The following is a 20,419-nucleotide window of genomic DNA, read 5'->3' as shown; positions in this document are numbered from 1 at the left end:
TTTACATAAAATTAACAGACCGTGATGCTGATTCACTGTAAATTTTATATGTAATATCAATGATTTATTTATTTTTATTTATGGAATCTCTTTATATATAAGTTATTTTATAATTTAATTTAATTTAATTTTTTTAGTTTTATTTTATATTCTGTTAAATTCATATAAAGATTTAAAACTTTAGCAATATACTTTATCAAGTTATGATCTGGATTAATTTATATTATACGATATCATGTAATGCGTATACCGCTACCCTTTTTAAATACACTTCTAAGCTTAGATGATTGAGAATATTATTGTGTATTATCCACGAGAAGACGCATTCAATACCCATCAACTTCAATAGCCTATATAGTTCTATAAATAATGGAATCTCGTTGAAGGAGTTTATAAATAATGGAATCCTGTTACTGGAATCTTGCCGGCGAATGGCGGGATTGGTAGCTTGCCTTTTATCATGACAATCACACGAAGACACGTGTGTGTCGTTCCTACAAAAAGGTATTGTATGGGAATTTAATAAAACCGATTTCTATATCGGAAAAGCATATAGTGCACCGAGTAAAGACACGTGCAAGGCTAAAGTATATAGCGTATTCTTTTTATTATAAAAAATGAATATGCATCTCTGAGAAGAACACGACACGTCGTGCGCAATATATTTCCATTACATATATGCGAACGTAAGATTTTAGAGTAAGATCACATTTATTTGCACGCTCGCCACACTATTTTGTAAATAACATCTTTACACGAAATATAAATTTAATAGAAAAAATTAATTATGACAGAATTCACATTATATTAATAATATAAAAAATTAAATCAATCTCTTTTATTTTGTTTCCGATTATAATCATTTCAATATGTTTGTCGAAATGTGCGATATTTCTGAATCTCGAAATTTTATGTGCGGCGAGCGTTTCATCGACGATTGAAAGGGGTCGTACCCAAAAGTCCAGAAACTAAACTTCCTTTTCAGTTAACCCTTCCTCGGCGCGACACATATGGTCGCAACTTCCTTATTAAAAATTTAGCACAGACTGTTGATCTGAGAGATTTTTGGATTTAATATTTAGAATAAATTTTGTAAAGTATACACAATACTGATGTAGCAAAATTTTTAATTTTTCAAATTTGAGGAATATAAAAATGAGAGAAGAGAGAGAGAGTCTGTTTCGAATTATATTTTTATATACATTATATTTTTCTTATTATTTTTTTTCTATCTATTTAATCAACATTTCGATGCATTGTCTGCGTTTTGTTTACGAAAGCCGTAGCGCATAATCACTTTGATGAGCGCGAAGCGCTTTGTACTAATTGAAAATACAGAGGTTTTATTAATTACTTTTAGTGATCGATGTGCGCAGTTCGCGAACCTCGATTCCAATCGATCAAACGGCTCTTCTCTCTCGCGAGATTATATTTAATTCAAATCTATTTAGAGCACACACACATCTATGTATCATGATACGTCACGCGCAATCGAGGCAGAAAGTACACGCGAGTTGTGATATAAGTGCATACTTTCGACGACACGGTACTCCTCCGTGAGGTAATCTCGTTTGTACAAACGGAAACGTCCAACAATAAACAAAACCGTAATACTTTCGAGTGTTTCGGACCGACTTTGTGTGCATAACAAAGCACACGAGGGCTGTGCCCTGGAGTATTAACTTATAGAACAGAAATAACAGCTTTTTGGCCCCCTATCTAGAAGAACCAAAATAAGCCACGAAATGCAGGATTGTCTGCAACGTATGTGGCCGACTACCTGACAGAATGCTTTTCGCGTTGGGAAATTCTACGAGTAAATATATAAATATACATATATGTATATATATATATATATATATATATATATATATATATATATATATAACAGGACACATGTTGCGGTTTACATGTATTTATTCGGTCGACATAAAATTGTTTATTTGGCAAAAGCTCACGGTCTTTTGTCCCCGCGAAGTAGACTTCTCAAATTTAAAATTCAAAAAAGATCAGGACGTTGGTGAGTTACATTATTTCTCATGCGCCTTTGAATGCGGTAACCTTCGTAATATTGCCACGTCAGTGTAAAGGTACTCCGTGAAGGTATGCATTTCCGATTTAAATGCAACATAAGCCAAGCATTTCAACATATTAATAATTTTCTAATAATTTTCAAAGGAGTATATTTTTCAGAATCTTTAAATTGCGCCAGAAAATACTGACCTTTAAATAAATAACAATTTAATTTACAAAATAAATAAATAAATATAAAATAAAAAACATTTGTCTGCAATTATAATATGTGAACGTGTGCGTAAATAAGTTGAAATAAATTAAACTACAAGCACAAGTCTCTCGTAATTGCATAGAATGCGACAAGTTGTAATTTCATTGGGCGAAACAATTCGCAAGTGCAACGTTAAATCTCGCGCCGTTTGCAAGCGTAATACTATGTAGCGTAATACTGTTGCAATTTTAAACTCCGACACGTTACACGCGTATTGTGCGTACAGAGACGGAAGGACAACGTCTACATAGATTCAGCGAAAATTAGCATAAGCCATTGTCCTGCCAAGCGGTTGGCCAGAAGGACGATACCTGTGAAAGCTCGCCACAATAACCCTCTATACTCGTCGCAGGTGGAGTACTGTTATAAGTTGCAACCGTAAATCGATGGCAAAGATATTGCACTTTCGTGACTCGCGCTAATATGTGACTATTGGCCGAATATGTGACAATGTGATGATGATGTGATTTAATTGAATTTCTTGCTTAAGTTTCCTCAACAGAGAATTTTCAGCAAGATTTAATTAGAAACACGAGAATGCACTTAGCAAAATAATTTCGTTACCGTTGTTCTATTTTAATCTTCAAATGCTAGCATGAAATATGTGTGTAAAAGCTTGATATTATCAAAGCTTAGTATAACTAAAACATTAATTTCATAAATAATATATAAAATGCTCATGTAAAAGCAAGTACTGTCTTTTTTCTAGTAGCTCAATATAGTATATAGAAAATAAACGGAAATAAGATAAACCGTGAGACATATAAATCTCCTGAGTTTATACTTCATCAATATGAAAGTAAGAATGGAGGCAAAAAGTCATATATACGCCGGAGACAAATGCAGCACCTATCAAATGCGAATAGTGTGAATAGTGAAAGGTTAATGATAGTCACGTTCGCGCGTAATAGCGTTAGGTTATAGTGTGAGAGATTACACGAAATCGCCATTAAAAATAACGCAATACTGTCGCCTATGAAGAAGTATATGAAGCAGTATATGAACTATAATAACTGGACGCGCTCTCGCTTTGACCGCTTTGACAAACGAGCCATTCGAGGGAGACACATATGTTGACCAACCCGCCATTCGCATCCCACGAGAAGTTACGAGAGGGTCTCCCGTTTCTCGGCATATGCGAATTGTATGAACGCATGTCAGAAGAGGTATATAGATGTTCGCGCTTAGACGAGCGGAGATGAAGATTTTTCCACAAAATTTCCATACGCCTAGCGATAGAATCGTTCGGAGAATAGTTCTGCATAGTTTGAATTCCCTGACAAGAATTTTATCGGTCGTTCTATGAATGTAAATGCGGAAGTGTAACTAAAATCATTCACCATTACCGGTATGATTGGCAAATCAATAAATGCTTTTGATATTTTTTTTTCTTGTCGTAAATATGTTTCTATATCGATAAATGTTAGATGTGTATAATATACATATATATGTATAAACATATTAATCATCATATGATTTGTATGATTATATTGTAGAATATCTGATCAATCATAATATTCAAGTTTATATTGCAATTTTCTGAAGCTGCATAATTTCTGAAGATATTTTATTTTATATAAAAAATGTATGTATTATTTTAAAAAATAGGCATTACTTTACCAAATATACATATATGTGCAAATTCTATTAAATTCAACAAGTGTTCTCTCAAAATTACGAAATTTTATTTTGATATTTAATAAAGAAATTATTAATTAATCAAATTGATTGGTATTTAATAATTTTCCTATTTTATAGAATTGAGGATTAAAATTTATGTCAATTAAGATGTATGCATAAAAGAATATAATTTTAATATATATATATATATATTAAATTAATAGAATATAATTAATTAATGTTTAACGAATAATGAATAATAAATGTTAATTTTATATTAATAATATAATCATACAAGGGTAGCTATAAAACTATATAATTGTGATAAAGAAATAAAATATATATGATATGAATCGTGATAAAAGTATATCAATTTTTTCCATGTCTAAAAAAAGCGTAGGCGTTATATTTCGTGCAGATATGCATTGAATCATGGTGCAACGTTGCATATTTATCGCATACAACAGATTGCGGATTTGACAGTAGCGGAAATCGAATAGTTGGGCATATTGTCGTAACACATATCTATATAGTTAAAAATAAACAAAAAATCAATCGTAAAAAAAATGCAATTTGTCTACGACAATTTCAATTTTAAAGATCTATCTCCTAGCAAAAAAAAAACGATTTAGAATGTTAAATCATCGCGTATGTTTATAACAGCTCACTCTATATACAATTACGATGTTTCAAATATTTGACAGTATTGTCATATCTTTGCGTGATTTTCTCGATTTGTCATTCTGAGATTGAAGCAACAAAAAGAAAAAAAATCAAATTCATTATTCGCACAAATCAATTAGAGAGACTTTGTAAACAATATAATTATTAATTAGGTGCTATATATACATGATTCAACATCTGACTCAAAAGCGACGCGTTAGAAGTAAAAAAGCCACGCGCAAAAACCACCTAAGCTTTTAATTAAAACTCTCTTTAAAGGGTTCTATAACAAAGTACTTTCGTGCGCACTTCACAAAAACGGACTAATTAAGACAGCTGAAAAACATTGATCGATACAGTCTAAAATTGATCATTGAGTCTAAACAAAGAAAAGAAAAAAGTATAGCAAGTATAAAGAAGACATTCAAAAATCGCGGATGTGAAAAAGAAACGGTGCAACGAGAGACTGGTGCGACAAAAGTTAACGCAAAAAGGCGCGAAAAAAAAATGTTCGACTAACCACGTGCTCCTAGTGTTCGTCATGCCCGGTGAGGATGAGCCTCGGGACGTACGCAGAAGCCGGAAAACCCCTCTCGACACTCCGCTGAGAAAGGACCCGAAGGAACGATAACGCGCACCACCTCCGCGGACGGGAGTCGGCCACTGACTGAACGTGACTCCGATTCTCTCTGGAACCGGGAGGAGGCTGCGTCGACCGGTCATGGACCACGGGCCTGCGGCCTTTCGACACTCAAGCCGCAAATTTCGCGCTCCTGCCCTCTTATTCCACTGCGCTTACCGGCTTCGTGAAATTTTCGACTCATAAACTCGCGTGATATATTAAAATTCATTCCAAATTTAATAATTTGGAATTTAAATAAATTTTAAATGTGTAATATACAGTTATATGTTTAGCAAGTTCTATCATTATTAGATATTTAGATTAGATTCTTGTCGATTAAATACGCAATAGAATTTTTAATAATTACATTAACATGTAATTACTAGTTTTTACGTCTGAGAGTGGGTATGACAATACGTTTTCGTTACAACAAACAAGAGTTTGCATGTAATAGGCACGATGTGAATATATGATTTTTATGCATAAATTAATTTAACTACGAAATATCGGTGGAACATTGATAAAAAAGAGAACAAAGATCATTTTTTTAATATGTAAGATTTACATAAAGATTTAATGCGAGGAAATAATTCGTTTTACTCGAATGTGCATCATTTCTAGGACGTAAAAATAAAAGCAAATGAACAATGTTCACATAAAACATATCTAATTGAGATAAGACTCGCAAAGTGCGGCGGAAACGTCGATAATTAAACTGTTCAACATCAAAAAGTATTCTGGTGTATAATCATGTATATTAATTTCACATATATAGTACTAAATCAATTGTAAACGAACATTTATATTTTTTCTTTTGCAAAGAATATATAGATAAACAAGAATACCAATTAATTTTTGTTGAACTAAATTTAATTGAAATATCGACTGTCAATTTTTTATTTTCGTGATATTGATCATGCGTAAACAAAGAATAAAATAAAATACGCGAGAAACTTTGAATGAAAATTCCGTTTTATGCATTATGTATTAGATATATAATTTAAATAAATTTTATTATTTAGCATTATTGAGAATTTCTTATAAAATATCTTATAATATCTTTCACATATCATTTTTATATGAGGTAATAATGAACGTAATCTATTCAAAATTATCTCTTAAGTTAAAATTTATGTCGTTTAATAACATCTATGAGAGTTATGATAAATCAGAGTTATCGAAAGGGGATTCGAGAAATTTGGCATGCTACCAATTTAAGCCCAAGGCCGAGGAAAGATCGCGGTCTCGCGGCTTCTGGAAATCCATTCATCCGTTCATTCACTCACTTCGCGAATGTCTTAATGAAAAGTGAGTTGGCGAGGGCGCTCGGGAACGAGCGATTTACGAGCGATCGGCTGATGTGTAGCGTAGCGCGTGGAAACAGCAAATGAATAATGTAAAGCCCTCCCGATGGTTCCGTAATAGTAGCGAGCATGTAATATTACTTCTCGCGACAAAACACACAAACGTCGCGTGCATGAAGAAGGGAAGATAATTTTAATACTAAACATTATAAAATATTTGATACAATATTTGACATAAAAAAAATATGCAAAAAGTCGTGAAATTTTTTGCACATTCAAATAATGATATATGTAAACAAATGTCGAGAACAATGTGCGGAGAGATAACATTTTATTTATATCTATTTTTAAATTTAGTAAAAATTTGACGTAAAAAGATAATTATTTTTTGGAAAAAAGACAGATTTTTCCAAGGAGAGAAAGATTTTTTGTTGTTTGATGAAATCTTAAGCTTTTATATGACATAATTATTACGTATCGAATTATTCGACTGCTATGTCGAATGAGCTATATTTTTTATCCCTTTCGCCACTAGTACTGTGTAATTATCACCAAAGAAGTTAAACTGCATTTTCAAGATAGGATGACATTACCGGAGTTCGACCGATTTCAAAAAAGAAGAAGTGGAACTTTTAATAATAAGTAGACATAAACTCTCGCGCACTTCGTACTAAATCGTTTTAATAATTGCGAGAGTACCTATCCGAGAGAGTAAGGTAATTTTCCATTTTAAGTGAAAAGACTTTGAATCGCACACTATTCAGCACGATGCGTCTTTTCGTTTTGATGCGATATTTTTGTGACTGACGTTTAACGTTAAGCAACGCGCAATTTTTTTCTTGATAGTATTAAGCACATATCAGTTTTTTATTGTTATTAAATCAGGAGCATTTTTGAGTAAAATAAAGATAGTTAAAATAAAAAATAATTAAAAACAATTTGATGTTTTCTAATACCTAAAAAAATCGCATTTAAAATATGAATGTATTAAATCATTGAAAATTGTACATAATATTAATAATACATAGTATATCATAATGCTTCAAATATCAGTTTAGCATTTGACCTGCTCATATATTTTAATTATAATCTTTTCCCGCATTGTATCAATTATATAATTTAATTATTTTTTCCTTTTTGTTATCGTTACATTTTAAATAAAAATAAAGCAATTGTATTGTTTATATTTCGTAGAAAGATATTTCGTCTATTCTTTCTCAAATGAAATAAGACAAAAGGAACAACATTGATACAACAAAAAGAAGGGTTAATAATTTAATCAAGATAATAAAGGTCTTGTTAATTAAGTAAAAACAAAAAATACTTGCTATATTAGTTTACCTTGATAGTCGATGGTACATGATGAACAATACGACTCTCCGATCCTGCGGGAATCCAGGATGCAGAGAGGAATTTATTCCTAACACAACGTCGGTTCTTTCTGTTCTTTGAGGCTATAGGGCCTAAAGGCTGTACTACACGGAAGTCGGTCCTAACGAAGGGACGCGCGCGTACAACTCACAGGAGAAAACTGACCGAAAGAAGCGCGGAACCCGAAGAGAGAACCGACCCCCGATATGAGTTGCTTTCGGTGAAAAGAAGAGGGGCCAAAGCATGGGGGAAAGAGAGAGAAAAAGAGGAAGAAAATGAGGAAGGGAGAATGAAGAGGAAGGGAGGGATGAGTAGGGCTGGGAGAGATATGGGGTAGTCGACTGGCAAGAGAACGAGATAGCTTAAAGAGAGGAGCAATAGTGGGGATTTCTTACTCATTCATACTCCAACGCCCCCGCGAATTACGAGCACCAACTCCTCTCGCTCTCTCCATCGTCCACATTCGAAATGCGTCCAATGCCGTCCGATTAATAAATTTATCGTTCCCCGCTCTTCTTTAAGCACATTTGCCGATGAAGCGTGCGAATAATACGATTCTTTGAGAGATGAATCATGAAGATTTTATTTTTCATTATACGAGATTCTTAGATTCGTTTCCTTAATATATTATACATACACACACCCAGTGTGCTTCCCTCCTCTTTTTTTAATATATCGAAGTTTGCAGAAATATCGAAGAATTTTTAAAATTTTACTGAGCATTCTGCTTTTACTAATCATTTACTAATCAGATTTACTTTCCTACACAGAGAGAATTTTCTCTTAGAATTTACCCTGAAAACCATAGTAATCGTGGGACAATATGGTATATGGAAAGAATTTTATGAGAATATCTCTGATTAATATTTATCACAATAAAAATAATAATATCTACACGCTAAAATATAAAACATGTTTGATTAATTTTACCATGCAGTTTAGTAAAATTAATCAAATATATTTTATATTTTATTGTGATAGATATTATTATTTTTATTGTGATAAATATTAATCAGAGAAATTCTCATAAAATTTTTTCCATATACCATATTGTCCCACGATTACCATGATTTTCAGGGTAAATTCTAAGAGAAAATTCTCTCCGTATATAATTATTAAATGTGTAATAAATAGATTCTTTCATAATATAGAAATATCAGTGCTTTAATAATTTTTAATAAATTATAAGCATATAAAATTTTGGAAAATTAATTAATAAAGTATTTATCCTTTAAATTAAATTAAAAATGAATTAAGTTATGCAAGATATAATTGCATTTTAAGTAAACACAATTTAATTAGCGAAATTACTGAAATTCGTTCAATTAAAATAATTTCAATTTAAAACATCATCGATAAATAGCAAAGAATTTAACGGAGCCGCTAAAAGTGAATGCATATGTTATATGCCTAATTAATATATTCACTCGAAAAGGCGCATGACTTGATGCAGGCCGCAATTACCGCGAAAAATGAAATTTTTCTCGACGGGGAAAATATTGCCTACCTCGTCTATCGAACTATTACGCTATTCTGTGCGCGTGCGTGAACGAACGAACTCGTTCATCATCGTTATCGGATGAGAATCGCATCTGCGATAGACGGTCATACATTAACGGCCTTTTGTTAATTAACGCATCTGGCCGTCGGGCGAACAATGCGCGTCAAACGGCAACGGCTATTGAATTTCGGCGAATCGGATAATCCGCGTTCTCGACTCCGAATCCGTATCCGTCCGTCCGATACATACCAGAGTCTGGCCGAATAATCGCGCTCGCGTTTTATTAATCGACATACCATTTTGTTAATTACGCGGGAGTATTATGCGGCGGCGAAGTACCGGGAGAAATGCCGAGTGACGCAGCTGGCCCGCTTGAAAAGCCCGTGTTTGGACGCCAACGTCGGCGGCGTGTGGTGTGTGTGGCATCCAACACACCACCTGTTATAACTCTTGAAATTACTAAATCCCCGTACTGTTTGCAATCCGGTCTGTTTGAAGCTTGCCACGTGCTTAACTTTACGTATATGGCACAGCCATAATTTCACTTTGTTGACGGTGCAGCAACGAATTGTAATTAACGCAGCGCGCGCGGCCGTTCCGTGATCGCGCGATTCTATATTCGACATTAGTGTCGATAGGAAATTTCATACGCGAGAGAGAGAGCTGTGATTTATAAATCAGAAATGTTGCGGAATATTGCGCGTTAATAGATGCAAAACTAATGTAGAATCTTAAAATTCTAGGAAGAAACAAGAACATGCCATGTCCTTGCATTATATCCGTGATCCTAGTTTCTTTTCTCAAAGACGTTTTATAGTTTTACCAATAACGATTCTTATATTTATAAATCGATCCGCTTATATACTTGATTGCGTCAATGAATATCGGCAGGCCGACATTATAGAGATGCGATTTGCATAATAGTCTGTGCTCGTCACACAAGCGTGGTACAATACAGAGTTGCACAATAAGATTGCAAGTTATTAAGAGCTGCAAAAAGATCAGGACTTCCTTGAAACAGCAGCTTTTTTCATAATATCTTGAAATCATCGTGCCATGTACAAATATTACAGAGTATATAGACGTCAGCTATGTACACACGTAGATCAAAGAATACTTTGGAAAACCATTGCCTCATAAAACTATTTTAAGACAATTATACTTGTCCACAAAATATTAAATGATTGTGATAGCACAAAATATTTTGTTAAAAACATATTTAAAATTATAGATCAATAAGATCTTTATGTAACTTTTTATGCCGAGAGTAAATAATTTAATAAATTAGATCTTCTCTCTTCCTCTCTCTATTCAATAATTATTTAAACGAATTTATAAGCAGGTACAAGAATAATAATATTCTCACTCTATCATTTAAAAATAAAAAAATTATTCTCATTATCTTTTCTGTCGAGGCTATTTTTAACGGCATAAACTTTCGAAAGCTTTAGATCACAACACCTCGACATTTATCGCTGCGGCAGTTTTTAAAGGCAGGACACGTGTTCTATGCTATATAAGAACCGTGGGCGTCAAAGGAAACAGCCAGTGACCTCGAGAAGCGTCCGTCATATTTAGGACACCCGATAGACGATAACTATGCTCCAGGATGCAAGCTGATAGAAACCGTGCGTGCGCGATTCATCTCTATTGAGTTACATTATTCATTCACATTTTCCTTTCAATTCATTGATATTATTTAATGAGAATGGATATTATTATATCGTGTGTAATTATATAATCAGTGCGATAAAAGAATATAAGTAAATATGAGCAGATAATTTCATATGTTAAACAGATATTTGAAGCATTATCATATATTAATATTAATGTTATGTATATATAATTTAATAATTTAATATATTTATATGTGAAAGCATCTTTTTTCAAATAATTAAAAATATTAAATTGTTTTCAATTATTTTCTATGCTATGTTTTACGTTTTTATTCAGTAATATGTTCTCGTCCGATAGAAATGCGTGGGAGACATTTATCTCAGCTATCGTTCTAACTACTTTCAACAAAGTTGATTAAAAACATTTTTGGTGCGATGTGTTGAAATAATTAGGTCAGCCGAGATAAGATTTTATATTTCTGTACAGCAATCGCGACGATTTCGCGACACAGGATGACGCTGAATGGGAAGAAACGGATGAACAGCGCCGATTAAAAAAAATCAGTTGAAGCTGATATAACTTACCAAACGATGACAGCTTGCGTAGCGGTTACGTTACTGATGCGATAATATTATCCGGTGAGATGTGACGTCGCATCCAATATTGCGAGCTGGTTGCATGCAGTGAGACGTGGAAAATAACATAATAAGAATGGAGTATTCTTATACTGTAGAAGAGGCACCTCCCGACGATGTTCCCAGCGTGGAGCACGACATTCGATGCGCGAAGAAATTTCTTCAGAAACACAGCACAGAATCGGGTGACAGCTTGTAAGCGAACCACCGAATTTCCTGCGATAAAAATTATGCAATTGTATTCTCCTTGCATTCATTTATTTTCAATATACGTGCAATATTTCATATATATTTATCGTAATAATTGTGTTTCGTAAAAGAAATTTGATGAGACCGTGGCAAAAGCAATTGTTCCATGTCAATCCTAAAATATACATTTTTTTAAAATTATTTTATTATGAGAATTTAAAACAATAATGAAGAAAAAGAGGATATTAAACGAAATGCCGAGCAAACAGATTATTAATTTACTTTCGATCCTTTCTAGATACGATCACCTAACTGAACTTTTAGCAAAACTACTTGCTGAGCAGCCACGAAATGCAGTCGATATTTTCGAGGAGTACAGTAAAAAACTGAAGGAGGAAAGATTTAAGACTAAGACGGATCATCTTCGGGATTTGTATGTACCACCCGTGCAATACGACGATGCCAAGAAGCTCATTACGCTCTTCCAGGTGCGGTCTGACAAGTAATAGATAATGAAACCGCGATACACACACCGAGTTTCCCTCGGATAAATAACATGCAAATGGCGCAAACGAGGCAAACTATAATCTTCGTTTTACTTTCAATCTTCCTGCAATCATGGCAGAGTGCAAGGCAAATTGACGAGGGCGAGCAGGAGAGAATGGAGGACGAGGAGGAGGATGATAAGAAAAAAAAATATCCCGACATGTTGGATCTTTTGTTCTACTTCGAGCAGACGGGTGTAGGATTGCCGCGACACGAAATGGTGTTGCTTAATTTATCGATTCGGAAGCTGGCCTCCACGGTACCACTTGAAAATATTAGGTATTCAATTTCAGTAGCTTGCTAATATATTTCAAACCTAAGGTATCACACTGTTCTCTGTATATTCAATATATATATTTTTTAAACATTAATTCGTATCTTAGGTTTTGGGGTAAAATACTTGGAAAACCCAAAAATTATTATATAGTGGAGGCTGAATTTCAGGCGGATGAGCTTGCTCGAAGATTAGAGGTAAAATATTAATATTAAAATACGTCATTAATTTCTGACATGTTTTTTTTTATTTCTGACACGCTTTACCCAAAGTAATTCTTTTACGTAAAAGATGCACGACTTTAATTAACTGAATATACACGTTTTCTAAAATCTCGTTTAACGTTTTTGTGACGCTAAAAAATTAATTATGACAATATTCGTATTTGTCGATTCATTATGTTTCCCTTTCTAAGAAAAGGCATGCTAAGTCGATTCTCGCAAATATTGTCGCATCTTTTCCGTGATGCTGATACTGTCTCGACTCGCATTGTGCGTTATATTCGTAGCATCGAGAGGCTGTCATCGCGAGGGTTAGCATAAACAAAATAAAATTAAATAAAATATTATGTTTTAAATAATGTTTTAATACTTTAAATTCGATTAATATTTTTAACAGTTATCAGCTGATTTGTCAAAAAATATTAATCGCGGATAAAGTATTATAACATATTATATTACTTATCAAATATTATTATTTTAATTATAATAATATGTTGTAAATAATATAAGATGTTATAATATATATTTATAATATATACTTTGTCCGCGATTAATATTTTTTGACAGAAATCAGCTGATAACTATCAAAAATATTAATCAAATTTAAAGTATTAAAACATATTATTTAAAATATATTATTATTTTATTTTATTTTATTTTAAACAAACTACTAACCCTTGCGATGACAGCCTCTCGATGCTAGGAATATAACGCACAATGCGAATCGAGACAGTCTATCAGCATCGCGAAAAAGATGCAACAATATACTTGCGAGAATCGACTTAAAATGTCTTTTTTTAGAAAGGGAATATGTATATTTAAATAAATAGATATTTAGATATAAATTTGTTTGAATTCTCAAGAATGTAAAATTATTTTTAATTTTCAATACTTGGATATTTTAAGAAGTCATTTATTAATAATATAAAAAGAATCGTTATTTTTATAGTAATATCTTATTTTATTAACTGTCGTAATAAACATGTAGGTATAGATAATTCCATTAAAAAGTAACTGAATAAGCTTCTTACAATTATTTTCATGACATAATTTATTTGAATAAATTATTGAAATAAATTATTTGAATAAATTATATCATGAAAATAATTCTAAGAAGCTTATTGAGTTACTTTTTAATGGAATTATCTACCAACATGTTTATTACTACAGTTGATAAAATAAGATATTACTATAAAAATAAATATAGATTTTTCTATATTATTAATAAATAACCTCTTAAATATCCAAGTATTGAAAACTAAAAATAATTTTACATTATAAAAAATAACAAATTATAATTATGTGAGCTAATTAACAATCAAACATCGCTTAAGTCTATAGTTAGGAGTTACATATAAATTATAAATGATAAATAAAAAGTTAAATAAATTATAAATTATATTTACCCTATCGTTGCTCCGCTGTTGCTCGATGCCTCCCCGGGTTCCTTTATGGCACTCACTCGAAACACTTACACTCGCGTTATTTTTTTCGTTCGCGACGCGCGGCGACGCCCGGATTTTAGATATTATACATTTTCGACGCGTTTCGGTAAAACGCGAGAATCGCGAGAGCTTATTCGCGCGCGAATAGAACCGATGCTCTGTTTTCGCGTCGCCGCTTTTTTCAGGGCCCACTTATCGGAGGGCCTCATCGAACGACGATGATGCGACTCCCCCGCGACGATACGATGTGCAGCAGCGGAACTGTAACATATAAATACATGAAAATTATATAGTGAAATTTAAAATAGATGTTTCGAAAAATACAATTATTATTTACATTGTGAGTTTAATAGTAAAAATAGTAATAATAAATATAATTCACCATATAGTTGCTTCGCCGTTGCCCGATGCCACCCCGGGCCTCCTCCTCGTAGAAGCTTCGAAACACTTGCACTCGCGTTACTTTTTTTCGTTCGCGACGCGCGGCGACGCCCGGATTTTAGATATTATACATTTTCGACGCGTTTCGGTAAAACGCGAGAATCGCGAGAGCTTATTCGCGCGCGAATAAAACCGATGCTCTGTTTTCGCGTCGCCGCTTTTTTCAAGGCCCACTTATCGGAAGGCCTCATCGAACGACGATGATGCGGCGACTCCTCCGCGACGCACTCAGATTAGGTTAGGTTAGGTCAGGTCAGGAGTCACCGATATTCCATGAAATGGGCACTACATTTCACTATCTTTTATATATCAATTCAACGACGTAGAAATCGACAGCGACGTAGAAGATCGACAACGCCGAAAAACTCCGGAAATTCGCGTCGAAAGCGCAACGGTAATTCGATCCGTCCGTGTAGTGAAGTCGCCCGTGTAATGAAGTCGCCTGCGTATGGACTCGCCCGTGCGATCGCGATCACGATGCGGTACACGATTTCGCGACGTGATCGGATTTGTACGATAATTAAGTACGTAAAAACACTAAACTCACACTCGTACTGTCGCGGACCGGACCGGCGATGAGCGCACAAACGTTGATCGCGCGCGAACCGAAAATGCAACAGACAGACTTGTGCCAGTTGCGAGACGTGCAGCACGCCAAGGTCGCGAAGTTGTAATGGCGGTGGTCGCGGCGTACGTGACGTCGGAGCTCGGCTCGGCTCGGCTCGACTCGGCTCGGCTCAGCTCGGCTCGGCTCGGCTCGGCTCGGCAGTCCGGGCAGCTCCGACTTGACGATCTTGACGTGTACACCTATTAATAAAATCTTTGTCAGAAATCAGCTGATTAAGGAGTTAATTTGTTAATTAATTTTTAAAATAATAATGTTTTTATTGAATGTGTTATAGTACTTTAAACTCGATTAATATTTTTTGACAGTAAGCTGATTTTTCTGTCAAAAATATTAATTGAGTTTAAAGAATTGTTACATATTATTTGAAACATATTATTATTTTAATTTTTATAACATATTATTTTAAAAATTAATTAGCAAATTAATTTCTTAATCAGCTGATTACTACAAAAAATATTAATAAAGAGTTAATTTGCTAATTAAATTTTAAAATAATAATATGTTATAAAATATAAAATAGTAATACGTTGTAAATAATATGTTATAATGCATTATCTGCGATTAATATTTTTTGACAGAAATCAGCTGATAACTGTCAAAAATATTAATTGACTTTAAGGAATTATAACATATTATTTAAAACATATTATTTTAATTTTCATAACATATTTTTATTTTAAAATTTTATAACATATTATTATTTTAAAATTTAATTAGCAGTTTAATGCTTTATTAATATTTTTTGACAGAAATCAGCTGATTAAAACGTTAATTTGTTCATTTCTATTTTAAAATAATAGTATGTAATAAAAATTATATAATAATATGTTTTAAATAAAATGTTATAGTACTTTTTAAACTCGATTAATATTTCTTGATAGTTATCAGCTGATTTCTATCAAAAAATATTATTCGAGTTTAAAGTATATTATAACATATTATTTAAAACATATCATTATTATATAATTTTTATTACATATACTATTATTTTTAAATTGAAATAAACAAATTAACGTTTTAATCAGCTGATTTCTGTTAAAACATATTAAGTTTAATCAAACTTTATATAAAAATATCATTCTTTTTTATATAAAATCAAGGAATGACGCGCACATACCGCGCTTATGTTGTTTTAGTACTATATAATATCTATCTTTAAAAAAAGATAAATTAAAAGAGATATTTATCGCAGAGTATTAAAGCAGCTTTATTCGAATTTTCTTCGAATAAATGAATGGATAATGCAATTATGTATATTGTTCCGTGCTGTAAAATCTTAAGATCTTCTAAGAATATTATAATATTTTCTTTAAAAATAGCAAGAGAAAGCCGAGGTACAAACTCCAAGAGAGAAAGAGGAACTTGAAATCGAAACGGCAGCAAAACTCGCGGAAAATGAAACCGAAGTGGCAAAAACCGAGAGGGAAGCCGTGGATGGAGCCGTTGAAGCAACGGAAATCCCGCACGAGTATACGGGAGTAGGAAAACCCTTGGAGCTTGTCTTTCCTCCGTTGCCTGTTAATCCGTGGAGACCGCTTCCGGAAGTAACGGCTGAAAGAATCGGGAGCGGTTTGAATAAAAAAGTGCGCGCGTTTACGAGCTCTCAATTACCGGGAGTATCAAAGGCGCATTCCGATGGCCGCGTGTATAACGAAATTAATATTCGACCTGCATCGCATCGTCCATTTTTCTCTGTTTTTTAATAATCTCTCCACCTCTCACGCTCTGATGATATTTAGGTGTATTTTGTATGCAACACGCCTGGATTGGACGAGTGGATCGAACTTCCGGCGATTACGCCGCAGCAGATAGTAATTGCACGACAGATTGTCCGATACTGCACGGGAAACTTGGAGACACCGGTACGTGATGCCTTTTAATGAAGGAGCCCCAAGTTAGAGCGATATTATTTGTGAACACGTCCATAACGCATCTATAACGTTAACCCACATATCATCTTATTATCCGCGATATCTGGTAGCGCAATAATGTTAGAATTGCATAAGATGACTTACGGTAACTAACTAACTAAAAAACTAAAATAGATGAGTAAAACGGAGAGATGGGAGACTGTAAATCGCGGTAAAGTTAAAAGTTTTCGATAAATATGTACATATATAGCAATTAGTAAAGAGCATTAAGAGTAAAATCGCTCCTCGGTAATCGGGCGCAATTAGCAAAATAAAATCAAAGTTAAAATCAAAATAACGTGTAATTATAAATTGATAAAGTTAATTTTAAATTTTGAATACTTAAGTCGACTTAATCAATTTCTCCCCCATTACTTCGGCGTTATGTTGTTTTCGTATTCATGGAGCAGATTCACAGCTTCCCGCCGTTTCCCGGTGTCGAGAAAAATTACCTTCGCACACAAATTGCAAGGATCAGCGCGACCACTCACGTTTCGCCGATCGGCTTCTTCATGCTCGGTGGAGAAGACGAGGATGAAGAGATAGAGGAAGAAAGAGAGGAGGGTAATACTTAACAAACTTGTTGAATTATCTTTCTGACGGAAAAGATGATTGAAAGAGATGCGAATTTTCATATAATTCTTAGTTACGTTAATCCTATACATTTATGCAAATTTCATCATTTTACATAGCAGTCTATGCAGAAGGGGAGTTAGTAGAAAACATGAATTATGAACCGCTATCGATTAAGGCTCTCGTAGATTCCACCATGTCAAATTGGTGTCATCATAGCCCGTATATTCTCAAACAAGGACGGATTAGCTGGTGGAATCCCGAGAAAGAAGAAGATATTATGGACGTACGTTAGAGCTAATTAATTATTTTATAGTCACGATTGTAAAATTCACAATTACTTGTGAGGATATGTCTTCAAGTCTGACAGGAAGCTTTTTAATTACTTACGTATAGGAAGAACCCGAAGAGGAAGACGAAGTGGAGAGAGACGAAGTCAAGACGATCGAGAAAGAAATCGGACCACCTCTGTTAACTCCTTTGTCCGAAGATGCCACTGTTGATTTCACGATACCATGGACTGTCAGACAGTCGTCATATCTACAACCAGATAAAGCAGTAGCTTTAGTCAGATCAAATGTATGGCCTGGAGCTTTCGCATTCGCTGTTGAAAAGTATGTTGTGTATTTATAAAATTTTAATTTAGATACATAAAAACTAAAGAAAGAAAGAAAAAAAGACAGAGAAAGCTATTAATTAACAATTATATTAAATAATATTACCTTAATTATATTAAATATTAATAATAATGTTAAATTTATAATAATAGAATATATTACACTGAGAGAATTTTCTCTTAGAATTTACCCTGCAAATCATGGTAATCGGGGGACAATATAGTATGGAAAGAATTTTATGAGAATTTCTCTGATTAATATTTATCACAATAAAAATAATAATATCTATCACCATAAAATATAAAACATGTTTGATTAAATTTACTAAACTGCATAGTAAAATTTACTAACCATATAGTAAAATTAATCAAACATATTTTATACTTTATTGTAATAAATATTATTATTTTTATTGTGATAAATATTAATCAAAGAAATTCTCATAAAATTCTTTTCATATCATATTGTCCCACGATTAGCACGGTTTTCAGGATAAATTCTAAGAGAAAATTCTCTCTGCGTAGTAAAATATAAAATATATTAATAATAATATATTAATTTTATATTAATAATAATATTGAATATACATATAAATATAAATATAAAAATATATATATATAATATAAATATAAATATATATTAAATATAAATATATATTTAATATATAATTAATATATATAAATATGTATTAATATTCCAAGTAGCAAAAAAGTATATAAAGAATGTTTAAAACTCATTTTCAGAAATATTTTAAAAATGTTAAAGTAATTGGTTAAGTCCCTTTTTATTCGTTAAAAAAAACATTTATTTTCACGTTAATGTAATATAAATATTAATTTAACATTTATATTAAATATTTAATATTTCATTAATAAAATATTTAATAAACGTGAAATAAATATTTATTTCATTAATATTTTATTAATGAAATATTAAATATTTAACAAATGTTAAATAAATATTTATATTACATTAATATTATTAAAATAAACGTTTTTTTTAATGATTAAAAAAGGACTTAACCAATTATTTTAACATTTTTAAAATACCTTTGAAACTGAGTTTTAAATATTTTTATACATTTTTTTGCTACTTGGAATTAATAATAATAACTCTCTTTGTGTTTAATAAGAAATTTGCTGCGACAAAAAAAGTTAGAAAATTTATCGCGATAACGTAGCGTCAAATTGAGCGTAAAGTAATTTGAAATATATCTGTTCTATATCTTTCGCGTATGTAATTCACGCGCATTCGACAACCTCATCCTGCTGTGAGAATTTGTGGTCCACACTAACGGAAGAGGAAATTACATTGATCCGCAGTCACGTTACAAGGGAATTAATGCACGCGGGATTACGCAATTTTAATGGTATCATTTCGCAGACGCTTCGCGAATGTGTACATCGGCTGGGGCCACAAATACAACGCGTACAATTATAGCCCTTCCAATATGCCGCCTATTCAAAATCAGTACAAAATCGGGCCTGAAATCATGGAAATTCGTGATCCCATCGTCGACGAAGAAGAGACATGGCGAGCAGCGCGCTTTCCGCCAACGGGTACGCGTCGAAAATATGATATAACTCTATAGAATGTTTGTTTCTGCATTACCTGGAATCATTTTTCCACTCCACAGAGGAAGAAGAAGAGATAATGGATGAAGAGGTGGAGGACGAAGACGCAGACGAAGAGGATGATGAAGACGATGAGGAGGAGGACGAGGAGTAAACTTTCCCACCTATGTCGGGCGTCCGTTTGCAATGCACCGTCCTGCGTTTAAACGTTAACTCACTCGTCCTCCTGCAGAGTGCGCCACCGGACGGTCGGAACTTGGCAGTAATGTAGGTTTCAGTTTGAAGCGTTCCAAATAATACTATGAAAAAGAATCGTGAAAAATATAAAAAGGAATATTATTACGATGTAAAGTTACTTGAAAACGGAAATATAATCGTTTA

At 33.0% G+C, this 20,419-nt stretch overlaps 2 protein-coding genes across 6 annotated transcripts in view; one reads left to right on the top strand and one right to left on the bottom strand.

The window, feature by feature from the left end:
• The window catches only part of Ppn (proteoglycan-like sulfated glycoprotein papilin), a 106,381-nt gene extending 98,345 nt beyond the window's left edge, over nucleotides 1-8,036 (bottom strand). For 4 of the 5 annotated variants that reach the window (XM_083039562.1, XM_083039566.1, XM_083039564.1 and 1 more), the window contains exon 1: nucleotides 5,091-5,246. In XM_083039562.1, the coding sequence (XP_082895688.1) occupies nucleotides 5,091-5,113 (23 nt within the window). In that variant the 5' untranslated portion in view covers nucleotides 5,114-5,246. Of the gene's footprint in view, nucleotides 1-5,090; nucleotides 5,247-7,837 lie in introns of those variants that run through there. The other variant, XM_083039563.1, reaches the window with a different exon arrangement.
• A 3,597-nt stretch (nucleotides 8,037-11,633) lies between these two features.
• On the top strand, nucleotides 11,634-20,192 carry Rsph4a (Radial spoke head protein 4a). Its single transcript, XM_083040426.1, has 12 exons — nucleotides 11,634-11,815; nucleotides 12,108-12,297; nucleotides 12,435-12,634; nucleotides 12,739-12,826; nucleotides 13,965-13,975; nucleotides 16,713-16,947; nucleotides 17,104-17,226; nucleotides 17,685-17,838; nucleotides 17,979-18,133; nucleotides 18,244-18,461; nucleotides 19,848-20,023; nucleotides 20,101-20,192. Exons 1-12 carry the CDS (start codon nucleotides 11,697-11,699, stop codon nucleotides 20,190-20,192), a joined length of 1,761 nt encoding a protein of 586 aa, XP_082896552.1. The 5' UTR covers nucleotides 11,634-11,696.
• Nucleotides 20,193-20,419: the final 227 nt, after the last annotated feature.

This window comes from Prenolepis imparis, unplaced genomic scaffold (genome assembly GCF_030444845.1).
Source record: "Prenolepis imparis isolate NDT839.2.m4 unplaced genomic scaffold, iyPreImpa1.0 SCAF_6, whole genome shotgun sequence".
Lineage (NCBI taxonomy): Eukaryota > Metazoa > Arthropoda > Insecta > Hymenoptera > Formicidae > Prenolepis > Prenolepis imparis.
This window is presented reverse-complemented; position numbering and strand designations above follow the sequence as displayed.